The sequence below is a fragment of the Camelus ferus genome, chromosome 14 (genome assembly GCF_009834535.1).
Source record: "Camelus ferus isolate YT-003-E chromosome 14, BCGSAC_Cfer_1.0, whole genome shotgun sequence".
Taxonomy (NCBI): domain Eukaryota; kingdom Metazoa; phylum Chordata; class Mammalia; order Artiodactyla; family Camelidae; genus Camelus; species Camelus ferus.
The window spans coordinates 4,225,551-4,239,822 of record NC_045709.1 but is presented as its reverse complement, the minus strand read 5'-3'; the positions used below and the strand labels follow the sequence as shown (position 1 = coordinate 4,239,822).

At 35.8% G+C, this 14,272-nt stretch overlaps 1 protein-coding gene across 12 annotated transcripts in view; it reads right to left on the bottom strand.

The window, feature by feature from the left end:
* Positions 1 to 14,272, bottom strand: part of DGKH (diacylglycerol kinase eta) — a 150,794-nt gene that overhangs the window by 61,177 nt on the left and 75,345 nt on the right. For 11 of the 12 annotated variants that reach the window (XM_032496067.1, XM_032496068.1, XM_032496064.1 and 8 more), the window contains exons 5-6: positions 3,131 to 3,235; positions 2,742 to 2,874 (exon numbers count right to left, since the gene is read on the bottom strand). In XM_032496067.1, coding sequence (XP_032351958.1) covers positions 2,742 to 2,874; positions 3,131 to 3,235 — 238 coding nt within the window. Of the gene's footprint in view, positions 1 to 2,741; positions 2,875 to 3,130; positions 3,236 to 14,272 lie in introns of those variants that run through there. The other variant, XM_014552002.2, reaches the window with a different exon arrangement.

The following is a 14,272-nucleotide window of genomic DNA, read 5'->3' as shown; positions in this document are numbered from 1 at the left end:
AAGTTATTCTGAAATAAAGCACTTTTTTCTGATTTGTAAAGCCATTATTTCAAAACCACAGAACTTCAAAATTACACTGGTATGTAATAAAATTAAGATTCTTTACTGCAATATTCAGTCATTACCACATAAGTGTTCAACAGTGGTTAAGACAAAAATTCGTAAGTACCCATGTTGAGATATTTGACACTGCTGATAAAAAAAATCACCATTTAACTTTTTATTCTTAATTTACTGTTTAAATAACTGTAAAGCACAATTATGCTCTGAAATTATAATTAACATTCTCAATTGATTAAGGGGATTATTTATGAAACATAATTTCTGTCTCCTATTTCTCATTCATGTATTTCATATAAGCAAGGCTTTAAAATAATAATTTTAGTTATTATTCAACACAAACCTAGAAGACAAATCAGTAGAGATTCCTTTTACTGTGAAAACAAGGGCAGAAAGATTAAGTAAATTTAGTGATGGCTTTACACACTGGAAGCTGGATTCCATCCTAATACAATGTTATTCATTGTCATTGTTGAGCGAGTTTTTTTCTGTATTCTCGCATCTGTTGTAACGTTTAAAGCTTCCTGTATTATAAACCCTTAATTTTATCAAGCAAGCCATTTATTCAGATTTCGAGGGGGGTTCTAAAGTTTAAGTATAGCTTTGTTTACAATAAAAATATCCTAAATAACTACTGTCTCATAAAATAAAAAGAGAACTTTTTTATATACTTATAAGACCCTTGGGATTTTTTAAACCTTCCACTACAGTTCTAAAAATACTAACGGGCAAGACGCTGCAGACTTAAATTTTTTATCAGCAGAGAAAATAAACACTAACAGATATTCCTCTAAAGTATAATTTTAAAAATACTATATTTGAGACTTAAAACATCAGGAAGACTTCATTATTAACAGAACAGTGTAACACATTTATTTAAAGACTCTGAAGTTATCTATTCTTACCAGCTAATGTAATTTTCATTTTTCTTTCAAAATGCTTAGAAAAATATTCCACCGTGTCACTATGATCTTCAATTTCTAAACAATAGGTATATTTAATAATGCATAACTCTCAAATCAGAAGGGTACCTCAGAGTATCTTAGATCTGATATGGTTTTGAGCATTTTGGGGATAACAGACTATAGGATAATAGTACAAAGACCTTCAAAATGACCCCATAATATCACAGCCCCAGTAGAGTGACTCAGAGCTACAGGAATCCTTTTAGATCACTAGTCATAAAGGCCAATTATATCTTTGCAATCATTCTTTAAATATAAAAAAAAAATTTTAATGCTTCCTCCAAATTCTCATTTTCATGAATTTTAATGCACCAGGCTATGATGGAATCTGTAATTACTGATTTGATGAATTTCTTATAGAACAGAGTTACAAATTTCTACAATTTATTTGACTAGAAGAGTAGTTTATTGTATGTATTCTCTCATTTAATTCTCACAGTATTCTATGAGGTATGAACGTCTATTATCCCCATTTTACAGATGAGGAAACAAAAAGTCTAAGAGGGTTAAATTACTTCTCCTGGTCAGTTAGTAGTGGTGGAACTGGAACCTGAACCCAGAGGGTTTAGCTACAGAGCTCCATTCTTACCCACTAGGCTGTCATCTTAAATAGTTGAAATACTGATATATCTCGGATTTTATAATTTAAAATGAATGAAAATTGTGACTCTATTTCTGTTTTATTATTTAATTATTATAAAGTTATATTCAAAACTGCTTAAGAATTTTTTGTATTAGAGGAAAAAAGTAATAATAGTATTACATATAGTTCAAAAAGTAGTACACACTGATGAGATCACTGAGGTATTAAATTAAGTAAGTCTAAAGAAGGTAGGAGTTTTCTCTCAGTGATTATTAATGGATTTCTTTTAAGTGGTCAGTGCTCTTAAATTCAAAACTAACCCACATGAGAATAACAGCGTAATGAGAACAATAGCGTAACCTTATTTTCAGAGAACTTTAAAGAAATTTAGAGGATGGCATCCATTTCAATTAAACATTAAGGAAATAAAAGAAAACACTTCAAGCAATGCAATATAACTAACAATCAGAAATTTCTCCAAAGGGAATATACTGTCCTCAGAGGAGGTTTTGTTCTCCCTAATTAAACCAGACAGAAAAGGAATACTAGGAAATTAGAATGATCTAAAAGTCTAAAGAATTTTCTTTAACAGTAATTGCTAGTTCCTCAGGAGGGAAATATTATTACATTTTGGTTTATACTTCCCTTCAAATGATCTTATGTTACCTTTTACTGAGCCGAAATATTTCCTAAGCTGGTCCTATGAATGCAGAGCTCCACTTTAAGCCACAATAAAATTAACACACTGTTGTCCCAGGGGAGATTATAGCTCAAGTGGTAGAGTACATGCTTAGCAAGCACAAGGTCTTGGGTTCAATCCCCAGCACCCCCTCTAAAAACTAAAACTAAAAAACAAACCTAATAACCCCTCTGTCAAAATAAAATTATTAAATAATACAATATTAAATTAATTAAAAAATTTTTAATTAAAAAATGTATATTTTTAAAAAACCAAAGCAAACAAACAAAAAACACTATGGTCCCACTGAGATGCTCCCAGCTACTGCTTCACCCGAGGAAATGTTCTCCTGTGATATTTCTCTGTTCACATCACTGACATACCAATGGCAGCGTGTGTACCTAGGTAAGTAAGGTCAGTGCTGGGGGAGAAAACACAGGGGATGCTACTGTACCTTCGCAGGACAGGCCATGGGAGGTGACTCCAGAGAGACTCTCTCGGCACACGTTGCAGAAAGTGGGTCGGGCATGGGAGCAGGCGTACCAGTTATGCATCCCTGAGAAATGTTCCACATTAAACTGGGCCACCTAGAAATGAGACGTTAGCACAGATTTGCCAAACAAAAGAACAGAACTAGAGACGCTTCACGTTTGGAATGTATATCGCTATGATTAAAATTTCAAATCATAATTTCTTTGCTTTAAATTAAAAAAATCAATATTAGGTTTAAACAAGTTGCTGAATGAATCTACACGTGTCTTTTTTTAGTAGGGGAGGGCGTTAGTTCTACGGTTAACACTTATTCTCTAAGAACACGAGACGACAGGAGAGATGCTACTGTACCTCGTAAGGTTCTCTGGTCTGTACAGACTTCAGTGAGCTGATCCAATCCTCCATCTCTTTTCTGTTCTCAGCGCACAGCATTAGTCTTCTGAATGGAGTGATTATCTGAAGGGGATAATTCAACCCAATGATCGTTAGTAACCAACAAAGAGATTAGTGCAAAATCTAGTATCTTACAAGGTGATTCCATTTCTAATCCGAGTTCTTATTTCCTCGATGAAGACAATAAGATTCTCTGTAACATAAATGAATTCAGGTCTCAATATGACACAATGTGGTGTAGGAAAGAAAAATTCTGAGCAGTCTTTTGTTGTCTTTGATCTCATTGCTATATTTACTCATCAGGCTCTGTAGCCCTTTAGCAAAGGCTGTGAATCCAAATAAGCAAAGTACTCTTATTTCATGGACTATATCTTGAAAATTGACTTTAGGTATAGTTCAAAAGTAATTTATAGTAAGCTTAGAATTCAAACAGTTTTCAAAATGGAAATTGTTTAAAATCCAAAATCAAAAGAATGCAATATTAAATGAGTTCACAATTGGTTTATAATGGTATCAAGGCGATTCTCTTTTAAATAATGTTGGGTTTACAGATCATTTCTGTGGCCTATTTTAATATGATTTATGTGACGGATTTTTCTCCCACTGTGTAGACTCTGCTCTACTACTTTTCAGTGACAGCGGGAAGAAGAATTAGCATACAAGTCCTTTAGCTGACTTTAAGGGAGAAAATAATTGTGACTTTCATCTCTTTTTCATGTCACTAAAGCAGGCAAATTAATTATATCAAGAATCTTAAAGCAAATGCAATAAAAATGTTATGCTATAATAGCGCCAAAGTGCTTCGAAGTTAAGATTCTGAAATTACTTGAGAGCAGCCCCTATTTCTGTGTGAATACAATATTCTGGTTGTAATCTTGAAGCTGCTAAATCTTAGGCATTTACTGCAAAGAAGGGACCACTTAATTACTTGCAGGAAAAAAGAAAAATGTTAATTCCTTCCTAGAAACTATTTCCAAGAAATACATTATATATATTTATTTATAGAGCAAATAAGAAATTTTCTCAGGTTTATAAGCCGTTTAATCATGTGATAATCTATATATTACAATATAGAGCAGATTTCCCAAGTTACGCAAAAGCATAATTATCTTAAAAAAAAAAAAAGGGAACCCTTCCAAAACGGAGTAAACTAACAAGCCTAAGTCACTATTGCTCATCTTAAAAAATAAGCCCACTACTCAAAGTTATAAAGATCAGCCCAGTCGTAGCTACTCACCAGTTACTGCCTCCTCTCATCTGTCATTAGCTTTGGCTACACAATCCTTCCTTAGACCAAGAGGCTTTTAATACACTGGACAGGCACTCGCACTTAAATACAGCTGGCCAGAAGTCACGTGGAAGACAGCATTAACCGTTCAGCACTGGGTATTTGTTAATTGCATATGAAAATGAACAGAACCTCACTTTTGCATTTTCTTGTTTTCCACTACGTTCCTTGGATAAAGCTTATTAGCAATTGGTCACTCCACTTCCTGAGTAAATAATTAATGCAAAGAGCAATGCCTCCCTCATTACCTAGGAGCCAAATGGATGCTTTATTGCTTCAAAATGTTTTTCTAGGACAGCTCATCAAATGCAGAAGAGAGGTACCATTAAATCATAATACACTCCTGGCTCCGATGACTGGCACGGCACTCAGATATGTCTGTATGTCAGTGGACTGGCTGGATAAATCTGATATTTATCTGGATAAATATAACCTCTAGCATTTAATTTTTTTTTTTTTACTATACTATATAATGTAACTCTAAAGATTCCCTCTCTTTCATTATGATCTTAGCGTGAGTGAGACAAGTATTATTCAGGTAAATAAACCAGGCTTGCTATTTTATTCTTTTTTTGTTGAATTTTAAGGAAAGCAGAATGTCTGATGGTTTTAACTATCTTTAATGCCTTTAAATTCTTTAAAAGCCACCACGAATTCAATAAAAAGAGGGGAAAGAAGGATAGAGACCCAGCTTCTAATTTTCCTTGTAGCTTTTGAACTACATCAATGCCTAAATTCTAAAGGGTTTCGGCAATATAAATCATGCATGTACCTCATACGCTGATGAAATAAAATTTTTACATTTGCAATGTCTCCTTTGTAATAAAAATGTTTTAAAGTGGACAATAAGCAAGCAAATCATAATACATTCTTCAAATGAAAGTTAATTTTTAAGAGCCAAATAGAAATTATTAGTAATTTTGATTTACAAGTCTTGTGATTAAGAAATCTACTGAAGATCAAGTCATGTTATAAGAAGTCGATATGAGAGAAGAAAATCCTTCATAAATCCTGTGATGCAGAGATGTCTGGTTTATGGCAGCAGGACCAAAAATATCTCAGGCAGCAGCCCAGAGCCGGCTGGACCTAACTGAAGACAATGCTAGTTTACCAAGCAAATGTGTAATGTCTCCCAGACTGTCCCCTTCTGTCCTGGGGTCATCCCTGGCCACGCCTCCAGTGCTCTGAGTCCCATCCCCACCTTTTACTTGAATTCTTTTTCATCACCTTTGTAGAAAAGAATGTGACAGTCACAGCTGCTAACTGAGGTGCTGGCTCTGCCCTCACTGAACCCCGTGACACTACAGTAGCTCCTCCTCCAATCTTTATTAGGAAAATATCTGAGGAGCAGGCAAATTCTGAAAATTATTTGGTTCTTACTCTGAAAGCCCTTTTATTATGATTAAGTGAGGAGGATGAAAGCCGGAAAGGCAGAGGAGAGAGCTATTCCCAGAGAAGACAGTCTGAGCCTATTGGGGGCCAGGGTCAGGGTGTTTCTGGAACTAGAGGGCCTTTTTACCTTTCTTGAAGGAGCTGTAGTTTACCTGTCCTAAAGTGTCCCTTCACCCCCGGCCTCATCTCAGTCTCACTTGTACCCTCTCTTCTCACTACCCCAACATTCCCCGATGATTTTTTTTCAGGCACCTCTGAACTTCAGTAATTAGTTTCTTCCAACTATAACCACCACTCCCATCTCGGATCCCAGAACACATCTGCCTGTCTGCTCATCCACCCCATCATTTATTGAGTGTTTACTGCATGCCAGAGCCCAGGCATACAAACCATATGGGCTTTTGCCTTAATAATCTGTAAGGGAGACAAGTAAGTAAACCAGGATTTGCCTGTCTGAAAAAGTGCTGTATAAGATGGATTACAAAGGAGACATGTCGACATTAGTCAGTCTTCTAAATGTCACCTCAAATAATATACAAACTTCACATGAATAGACATATTGCTCCACTTTGAGAGTTAATGACTTATAAGGGTTAATGCAACAACACTATTATGTGTGTATAAAAATCAAGAATTCCACCCCCCCCCAAAAAAAAGAATTTCTCAGTCTGGTAAAGCATGTAAATACATAAAACATATAAAACAATCTGGTATTAAATGTATAAAACCCTATAGAAGAGTGACATTATAGTTAAGACTTTAAATATGTAAGTATGCACACGAGAAAAATAACAAATACTTTACTGGTCATCTTTCAGTGAAGGAACTGCAGATAATTTAAATATATTTTTTTGGTTTGCCTGTGGTTTCTAAAGTAAATATGTAGTATTTCTGTAATAAAAAGCCTTTAAATTTTTTACTAACAGAAAAATGGGAATTTAGAATTTAAAACTTTGCATTGTTCCAAAGCAGGAGTTCTCAAGCTTGGCTGCACCTTAAAATCACCTGAGAACAGAAACAGACTCACAGACATAGAGAAGAAACTTACGGTCACCAGAGGGTAAAGGGGGTGGGAAGGGATAAACTGGGGATTCGAAAATTGCACCTCTTGAGGTGTGATGGAAATGTAAGCTATCTTGATTGTGGTGGTGTACACATCCATCAAATTGTACATATGAAATATGTGTAGTTTACTGTACAGGAACCGTATCACAATAAAGCTGTTAAAATTAAAAAAAATAAAATAAAACAAACAAAGAAATCACCTGGGAGACTCTTAAAAACCCTAACGTCCAGGCCACCCTCCATACCAATGAACTCAAGAGCATATGAGGGTGGGACCCAGCTACCAGTTTTATTGTATTTTTTTTAACTCCCAAGTGATTCCCAAGTGCAGCCCCGTTTGAGAACCAGTGTCCTAAAGATATTTTATTGCAAATTCCCAACGGGAAACCACTAAGGTAACAGCAGAGTGATTCAGTGCCTAAACCCAGGAGTCAGATGGACTCAGAACGAATACTAACAACGCCCTTCTCACGTGTGTGGTTATGGACATGTTTCCTCGGCTCTCTGAGCCTCAGTTTTACATCTGCAAAGTGAGGGCAGAGCAGCACATCACAGCTCTGCAGAGTGTGGTGTGGTTTAATGAGACAGTCCAAGTAAAGCATTCAGCACGGTGTCTGTTTGGAAGCCAAACCTCACCAAATGTCAGTATCACAATCCTTCTTAGCACTGACGGAAATTATATATATATTTACAGATTTCTTATATAATGTGTAGATTGCTTGTGTAAGTGTGGTCCACAGACAAAAGTGACAGGAGCTTAGATCAAAAATGGAGGCATTTTTCTGCCCACAGACTCGGCCCTGCCTAGCAAACCACCAAAACAGGAATAAAGATAATGACCTATTCCATAGAAGACATTAGGAAAGTTATCAAGAAACAAATTAGGAAAAGAAGTGGTCCCCCCTTAATTGCACTGCGTCTAGCCTTACCCAAAGCAGGAATATAAGATAGCAAAAGGCTTCCCAAAGAGCATCAGATCCCAGTACAGCTCTGAAAGAGTTCAGCATGCCATCTCTAGGAGGTATCAAGCCTAAACTATTCAAGACGGAGTTACTCCTTTTAACTCAGATTTTTGATTCTGCAATGAAGGAAACTCCGCAAACTTCTGTGGTGCTTTTAAATGTCCGAGAACTTTTTTTAGGAAATTCTGATTTCTAATTCTAAAGTTCCTGACAACATACTGATCACATCTGCACTCTGGCAGGACTTACTGTTTTATCTTTAGTGATTAATCCTGAACTTCCTTGATGGAAATGGAAATTCACACGCAGTGACAAGCCTTTCTTGGAAAGCAGGACAAACAGAACGTTTATAACAGAAAGTGCCAGAACAATTTTTATTGCCTATATTTATTATAACTTAGGGGATATAATTTGACTTTTGTTAAAGCTGAATCAGGTATAATCATATGTCTTTACAACACAAGGTTTGCTATACCTAAAGTTGCCAACAGCTCAGTCTTAATATACCTCTTCTGTCCTTCTGCATAAAATCTATATCCGACTCTTAAATTATGTATGTTGCTTTTTCTCCATTCTTCTTTTATGGGATGAAATAATTCACTTACACAATTTAAATGTGCCAAACTGCAATGTAGTCATGCATCTTAAGTGAGTATTTTGAGAACAGAGATACTCACTCCCATAAACTAGGGACTGCTCTATCTAAGAGCACAGGTCTTCAATGATGTCCTTGTACCTGAATTAAGCCAAGAGTTTTTTTTAAAAACATATCCAACCATGGTACAAATCAGAATTGGTGAATCAAAATCATCTTTTGGGGGAGATGTGGATAATTTCAGATGTAACTACCATTGGCAAAACAATATAGCTAATTCTGGTGCACACGTGTCCCTGTTTATCAATGAAGGAAAACACAAGGGTCCAACTTTCCCATTAGTCAAGGCAGGATCTGGTCTAAATAAAGTAAAGAAAGTGCTCTTAATCTTGATAGCCCCTATCTGCCTTTTCTGCATGCTTCTGCTCCCAAATTTCCAGTGTTCTCATCTGCCGCAAGAGTATCTCTTTGTGTGTGACTCATCTGAAAAAGCTTACCACCCACAGAACCTCATCTGATGTAACAGAGGTCACAAAATGGGGATCTCTGAGGTTTTTATTTGGTCATTCTATTGAACCCTGAAGTGCTGTGTTGTAAAACAACAGGAACAAGTTAATATTCATCATATTAGACGGGTACATTTCTCATCAGAGGTACTTCCCTCAGCTGGCCACGCCGTACACTTATGTAACCAAGTGGCATCTGAGTTTCCAAGTCCTATATAGAACCTACAACTCCTTTGCCTTCTGGGGTCAGCGCTTCCCTATTTTATTACTGCTGCCTCAAACCCCACCGGTTTTCTAAGATGAAAACTCCTGACCTAAAAGAGTAATTTTTTTCTGAGTTGCTGACAGATGACAAAGGTCTGTTTTCTCCAAAGGGTGCTTGAATTTTAATGGAAGACTAATAAAAGTGCAAGGTCACAATGAATGTATTTCTGGCACCAAGACTTTAGAAGGTGCCACAGGTATTTTCAACAGATAGTATAATTTAAATCAATAAAATAACAGAATTTTAGGTTAGGAAGAGATCTTATCATACTGCTGTAATAACATAAATATTCATTTTATAGCTATAAACACTCATTTTTACAGCTGTAAATCTGCATTAAGTGCTCACAAAGAAACTGGGTTCCATGATATCCTGGGACACAAATTTCACAATATCTAAAATAATTTTTAAGAACTTATAAAGATGTAACGGACTAATAATGATAAGAATGAGATCTATAGGTAGTTCACATGCATATTACTATTAATCTACAAGAACATCACTCTTAATCTACAGCTGGAATTTACAAAGAAACTTTTCTATGCAGGCAGCACGCTATGTAACAGGATGCTAAATCATGTTGCCTGGTAGTTGAACTAAGGCCTTTCCTATTCCCTTTCAGAATGATCTAAAAATCTTTTCAAGGGGAGGGTGTAGCTCAGTAGTAGAATACCTGCTTAGCATGCACAAGGTCCTGGGTTCAATCCTCGGTAATTCCATTTAAAAATAAGGAGAATAATTTAAAAATAAATAAATAAACCTAATTACTTCAACCCAAAACGAAAACAAACAAACAAAACTTTTTAAAAACCCTAAGGAACTAAAAATCTTTTTAGATGTCTGTTCAGAGCCATGCTTAGATTTATACACAAACATGTATATATCCCTCACTGAGAGTCAAAGAGGCTATCTGAAAATCATTCCACACTTTGGTTTTTGGCTCAGTGATCATCGTCGTAGCTGATGAGTTCTTTTAGCTGAATAACAACTCACTGATCTAAGCTGTAATGCAGACTATGAGGTATCAAACATCCCAATACACTCTCAAAATAAAGGAAGGAGGCATTAGTCATGAACCCCAGGAAGTCTGTCCCAAAACTGCTTATTTTCCTAGCTAAGAAAAAGTTACATATCATCTGGATATAACATTTATTTCAAAAGTCAAACTACAAATCCAATAATTACCTATGCATTGATAAAAATAATCGATTGAGAATTCTGCAGCATCGATATGAATGATTACTCACTTGTCATGGGATTCTGTGAAAAAATGCCCAGTATTGAAAAAATAAATTCTAATGGAAATTTTTTAAGTATATAAAAATAATTATTCTGAGAAATCTACTAATTATAGAAAGGGAAAGACCCCTGGAAGAGAGCAGAACATCTTTGCCAACAGGATGTTTGTCTTCCTTATCTACAGGAATACCTGACTACAGACTTCTGGCAAAAAGGCAATGTCTCATTGATTCTTCAATCATTTCTGTAAATTCAGTATGGAGTTAATTTTGTTACAACATATTGAAGAGAAAAAACACAAATGTACAAGCTAAATTGTCCACCATTAGTTAACACACTGCCTATGTGAGGAGTTAAAAAAGTGTTATAGCAAGTTAAAAAAAAAAAAAAGATTATTCCTTCATTGTAAAATTATGGTCAACTCAGTGAATCTTTCTCTTTCACAGCTTCTGCATACTCAGGCTTTGTTTGAGAAAAAAGATGGAAAAGAGGCAGAGTTAAGATCTGGTAACTATATTGGGTTGCCTACTGAAGACTGAGGGGTTCATACAATGACATGAAAGATCTCAGGGTTTTTTGTATATATGTTTTTTTTTAATTGAAGGATAGTTAATTTATAATGTTGTGTCAATTTCTGGTTTACAGCATAATATTTCAGTCCTACATGAACATACATATATTCATTTTCATATTCTTCTTCATTATAGGTTACTGCAAGATATTGAATATAGTTCCCTGTGCCATATAGTATAAACTTGTTGTTTATCTATTTTATATATATTAGTTACTATCTGCAAATCTTGAACCCTCTATTTATCCCTTCCCACCCCCTTCCCTACCCTGTAACCGTAAGTTTATCTTCTATGTCTGTGAGTCTGTTTCTATTTTGTAAATAAGTTCATCTTTTTTTTAATATATATTCCGCATATAAGTGATATCATATGGTGTTTTTCTTTCTCTTTGTGGCTTACTTCACTTAGAATGACAATCTCCAGGTCCATCCATGTTGCTGCAAATGGCATTATTTTATTCTTTTTTATGGCTGAGTAGTATTCCATTGTATAAGTATACCACAAAACTTCTTTATCCAGTCATCTGCCCATGGACATTTAGGTTGCTTCCATGTCTTGGCTATTGTAAATAGTACTGCTATGAACACTGGGGTGCATGTACCTTTTTGAACTAGAAAGATCTGCTTTAAAACACTCCAGGTAAAACAGGGAAAGGAGAGACGAGATGAAGGTGTGTGGAACTGGGCAATGGGGTTGTGGGGTTCATCACAGTTAGCCTGAGTCTGTGTATACTGGACATTTTTAACAATTGAAAAAATGTACCCAAAGCTTTTGGAAGTCCCAAGCAAAACTCTTCAAGGAACTAAGAAGGCAAGGGACATGGGTGTCTTAAATCTCCTTTTCTGAATATAGATCCTATTTGACCCCAGTCCCCTAACTCAGCTTGAAGACCACACCTACCAGGGCCCAAGTCTCTGACCTCCTTCTCCCCTATGAAACTCAAAAATTAGAAGAGTAAAGTGGCTCCATTGCTCCACTGAGCACAGAAGATATATGCTCCCCATGTTCAGAGCAGGATTATTTACAATTGTCCAGGTATGGAAGCAACCTAAGTGTCCATCAACAGATGAGTGGATAAAGAAGATGTGGTATAGATATATAATGGAATACTACTCAGCTATAAAAAGAACAAAATTTTGCCATGTGCAGCAACACAGACGGACTGGGAAGGCATTGTGCTAGGTGAAATAAGTCAGACAGAAAAAGACAAATACTGTATACACATATATGCGGAGTCTAAAAATTACAATGAAGAGGGGAGGGTATAGCTCAGTGGTAGCGCACATGCCTAGCATGCACAAGGGCCCGGGTTCAATCCTCAGTACCTCCATTAAAAATTTTTAAAAAATGTAACAAACTGTGAATATAACAAAAAAGAAGCAGACTCACAATACAGAGAACAAACTAGTGGTTACCAGTGCAGGGGGCTAGGGCATTATAGGGGTCAGAGAGTGGGAGGAACAAACTGCTGGGTGTAAGACAGGCTCAAGGATGAAATGTACAATATGGGGAATAAAGCCAATATTTTGTAATGATTCTAAATGGCAAGTAACCTTTAAAATTGTATAAAAATAAAAAATGATTAAACAAAAAAAGAAAAGGTGCTGGTAAAATAAGAGTAATAATTTAACTTAGTAATATTATAGACAGGTGTCTGCAAACCAGACACTTTAGGAAAGCAAGATATTGACAAGATATATAATCATATATAACACTGTATTTGAAGAATGACATTGCACATGGGAAACTGAAAGGTTTTTTTTGGTTAGTCTTAATTGTAATGACAAGGATCAGAGATTTCAGAACTTATTTTTGTACTCTGTCACATACACTTCTACTGTAAAGTAGCAGTGAGTATTAGTTAATGCACACATTAAAAGTTTTACCCTCCATTTAATATTTTCAGGCTGTACCAGAGATCAGAACAATGCATTAGCCCCAGTCCCTTGGCACACGCTCTTTTGGTTTGTAACCGTAAATTGCTTTGTACAGAACACATATGTAATGGGAAATGTCAAAACAAAGCAATTATCTTGTTTGTACTGGTCACCACAAAACCAAAAGGTTTCTAAAATTTAAAATTTCCATTACACCATAATCAGACTAAAGAAATAAGAGAAGATAACTGAGTATGCTAGAAATGTAAAAAGAGCCATGAAAATGATACCCCAAAAAGTTCTTTTAAGACATTTTTATAGTTTTTAAAGCATCTCTCTCAATTGCCTTCTCGACATCACCACGGTATCTTACCATCATTTCAAATTCACAATGTCTTCTTTTCACTCCCTACAAACCTGCTTCTATTCTCGTCTTCTACCCTTAACTGAAGGCATTTATACACCAATCCTCCCAAATTCAACAACTCTGTGTTAGTTACCTCCTCTCCCTCCCCTTTGTCCACAGTTCTCCGGTCTTGGCAAAGTTTAAACTGGGTCCAGAGACCACAGAGATGTTTAAGGCAGCAACTACTGAACTGAAAAATCTCTTTTTTAATCACTTTTTGTTGTTGTTGTTGTTGTTGTTGTTGTTGTTGTTGTTGGAAATTAAATTCTTACCGGAGACCTGTCACCATGAGAGAGCGATCAAAATTCCCAATCCTCTCTCTTCTATTAAAGATAATTTCAGCCTAATCACTACCACAAGAATCGACCTTGTGTGACATCAGGCCTGCACTCCAATCACTGCCAGCTGGTACCCTGGTCTACATAAACCTCCTTCTCACTTGTCAGGTACTAGGGATTCACTGGGAATGGCCAGATTGGACTAAATCCTATTAAAAATATTGGTTACTGCTACTGCCCTCATAAAATTCCAATATGCTATCCATCATCCATAAAATTCAATATGCTACTCATGGAAAAAGCACAGGCTTTGAACATTAATTATGCTGCTTGTTCATGAGATAAATGTACAAAATGATGCTCTCAAAACTTCACCTCTTCATCTTTTGAAGGAAAGGAAGAATAACTACTCCATGGGCTTAATGAAATAATGAGACACAAACTCCAAAGTACCTGCTATGTACTCACTACTCCTTACTGGGTTACAGGGTAAACCAGAAGTTTTGGAAATGAATGATCATTTCTTTTTCTTACCTATATTATAAACACCTTAAATTTTAAAAACTTGTAGAATAATAGGCTTTCCTTAGTACTGTTTTAATAGTTCATTAACATTCAAGGCAAAAAACTTAAAATACTAAAAAATAAACAGTTG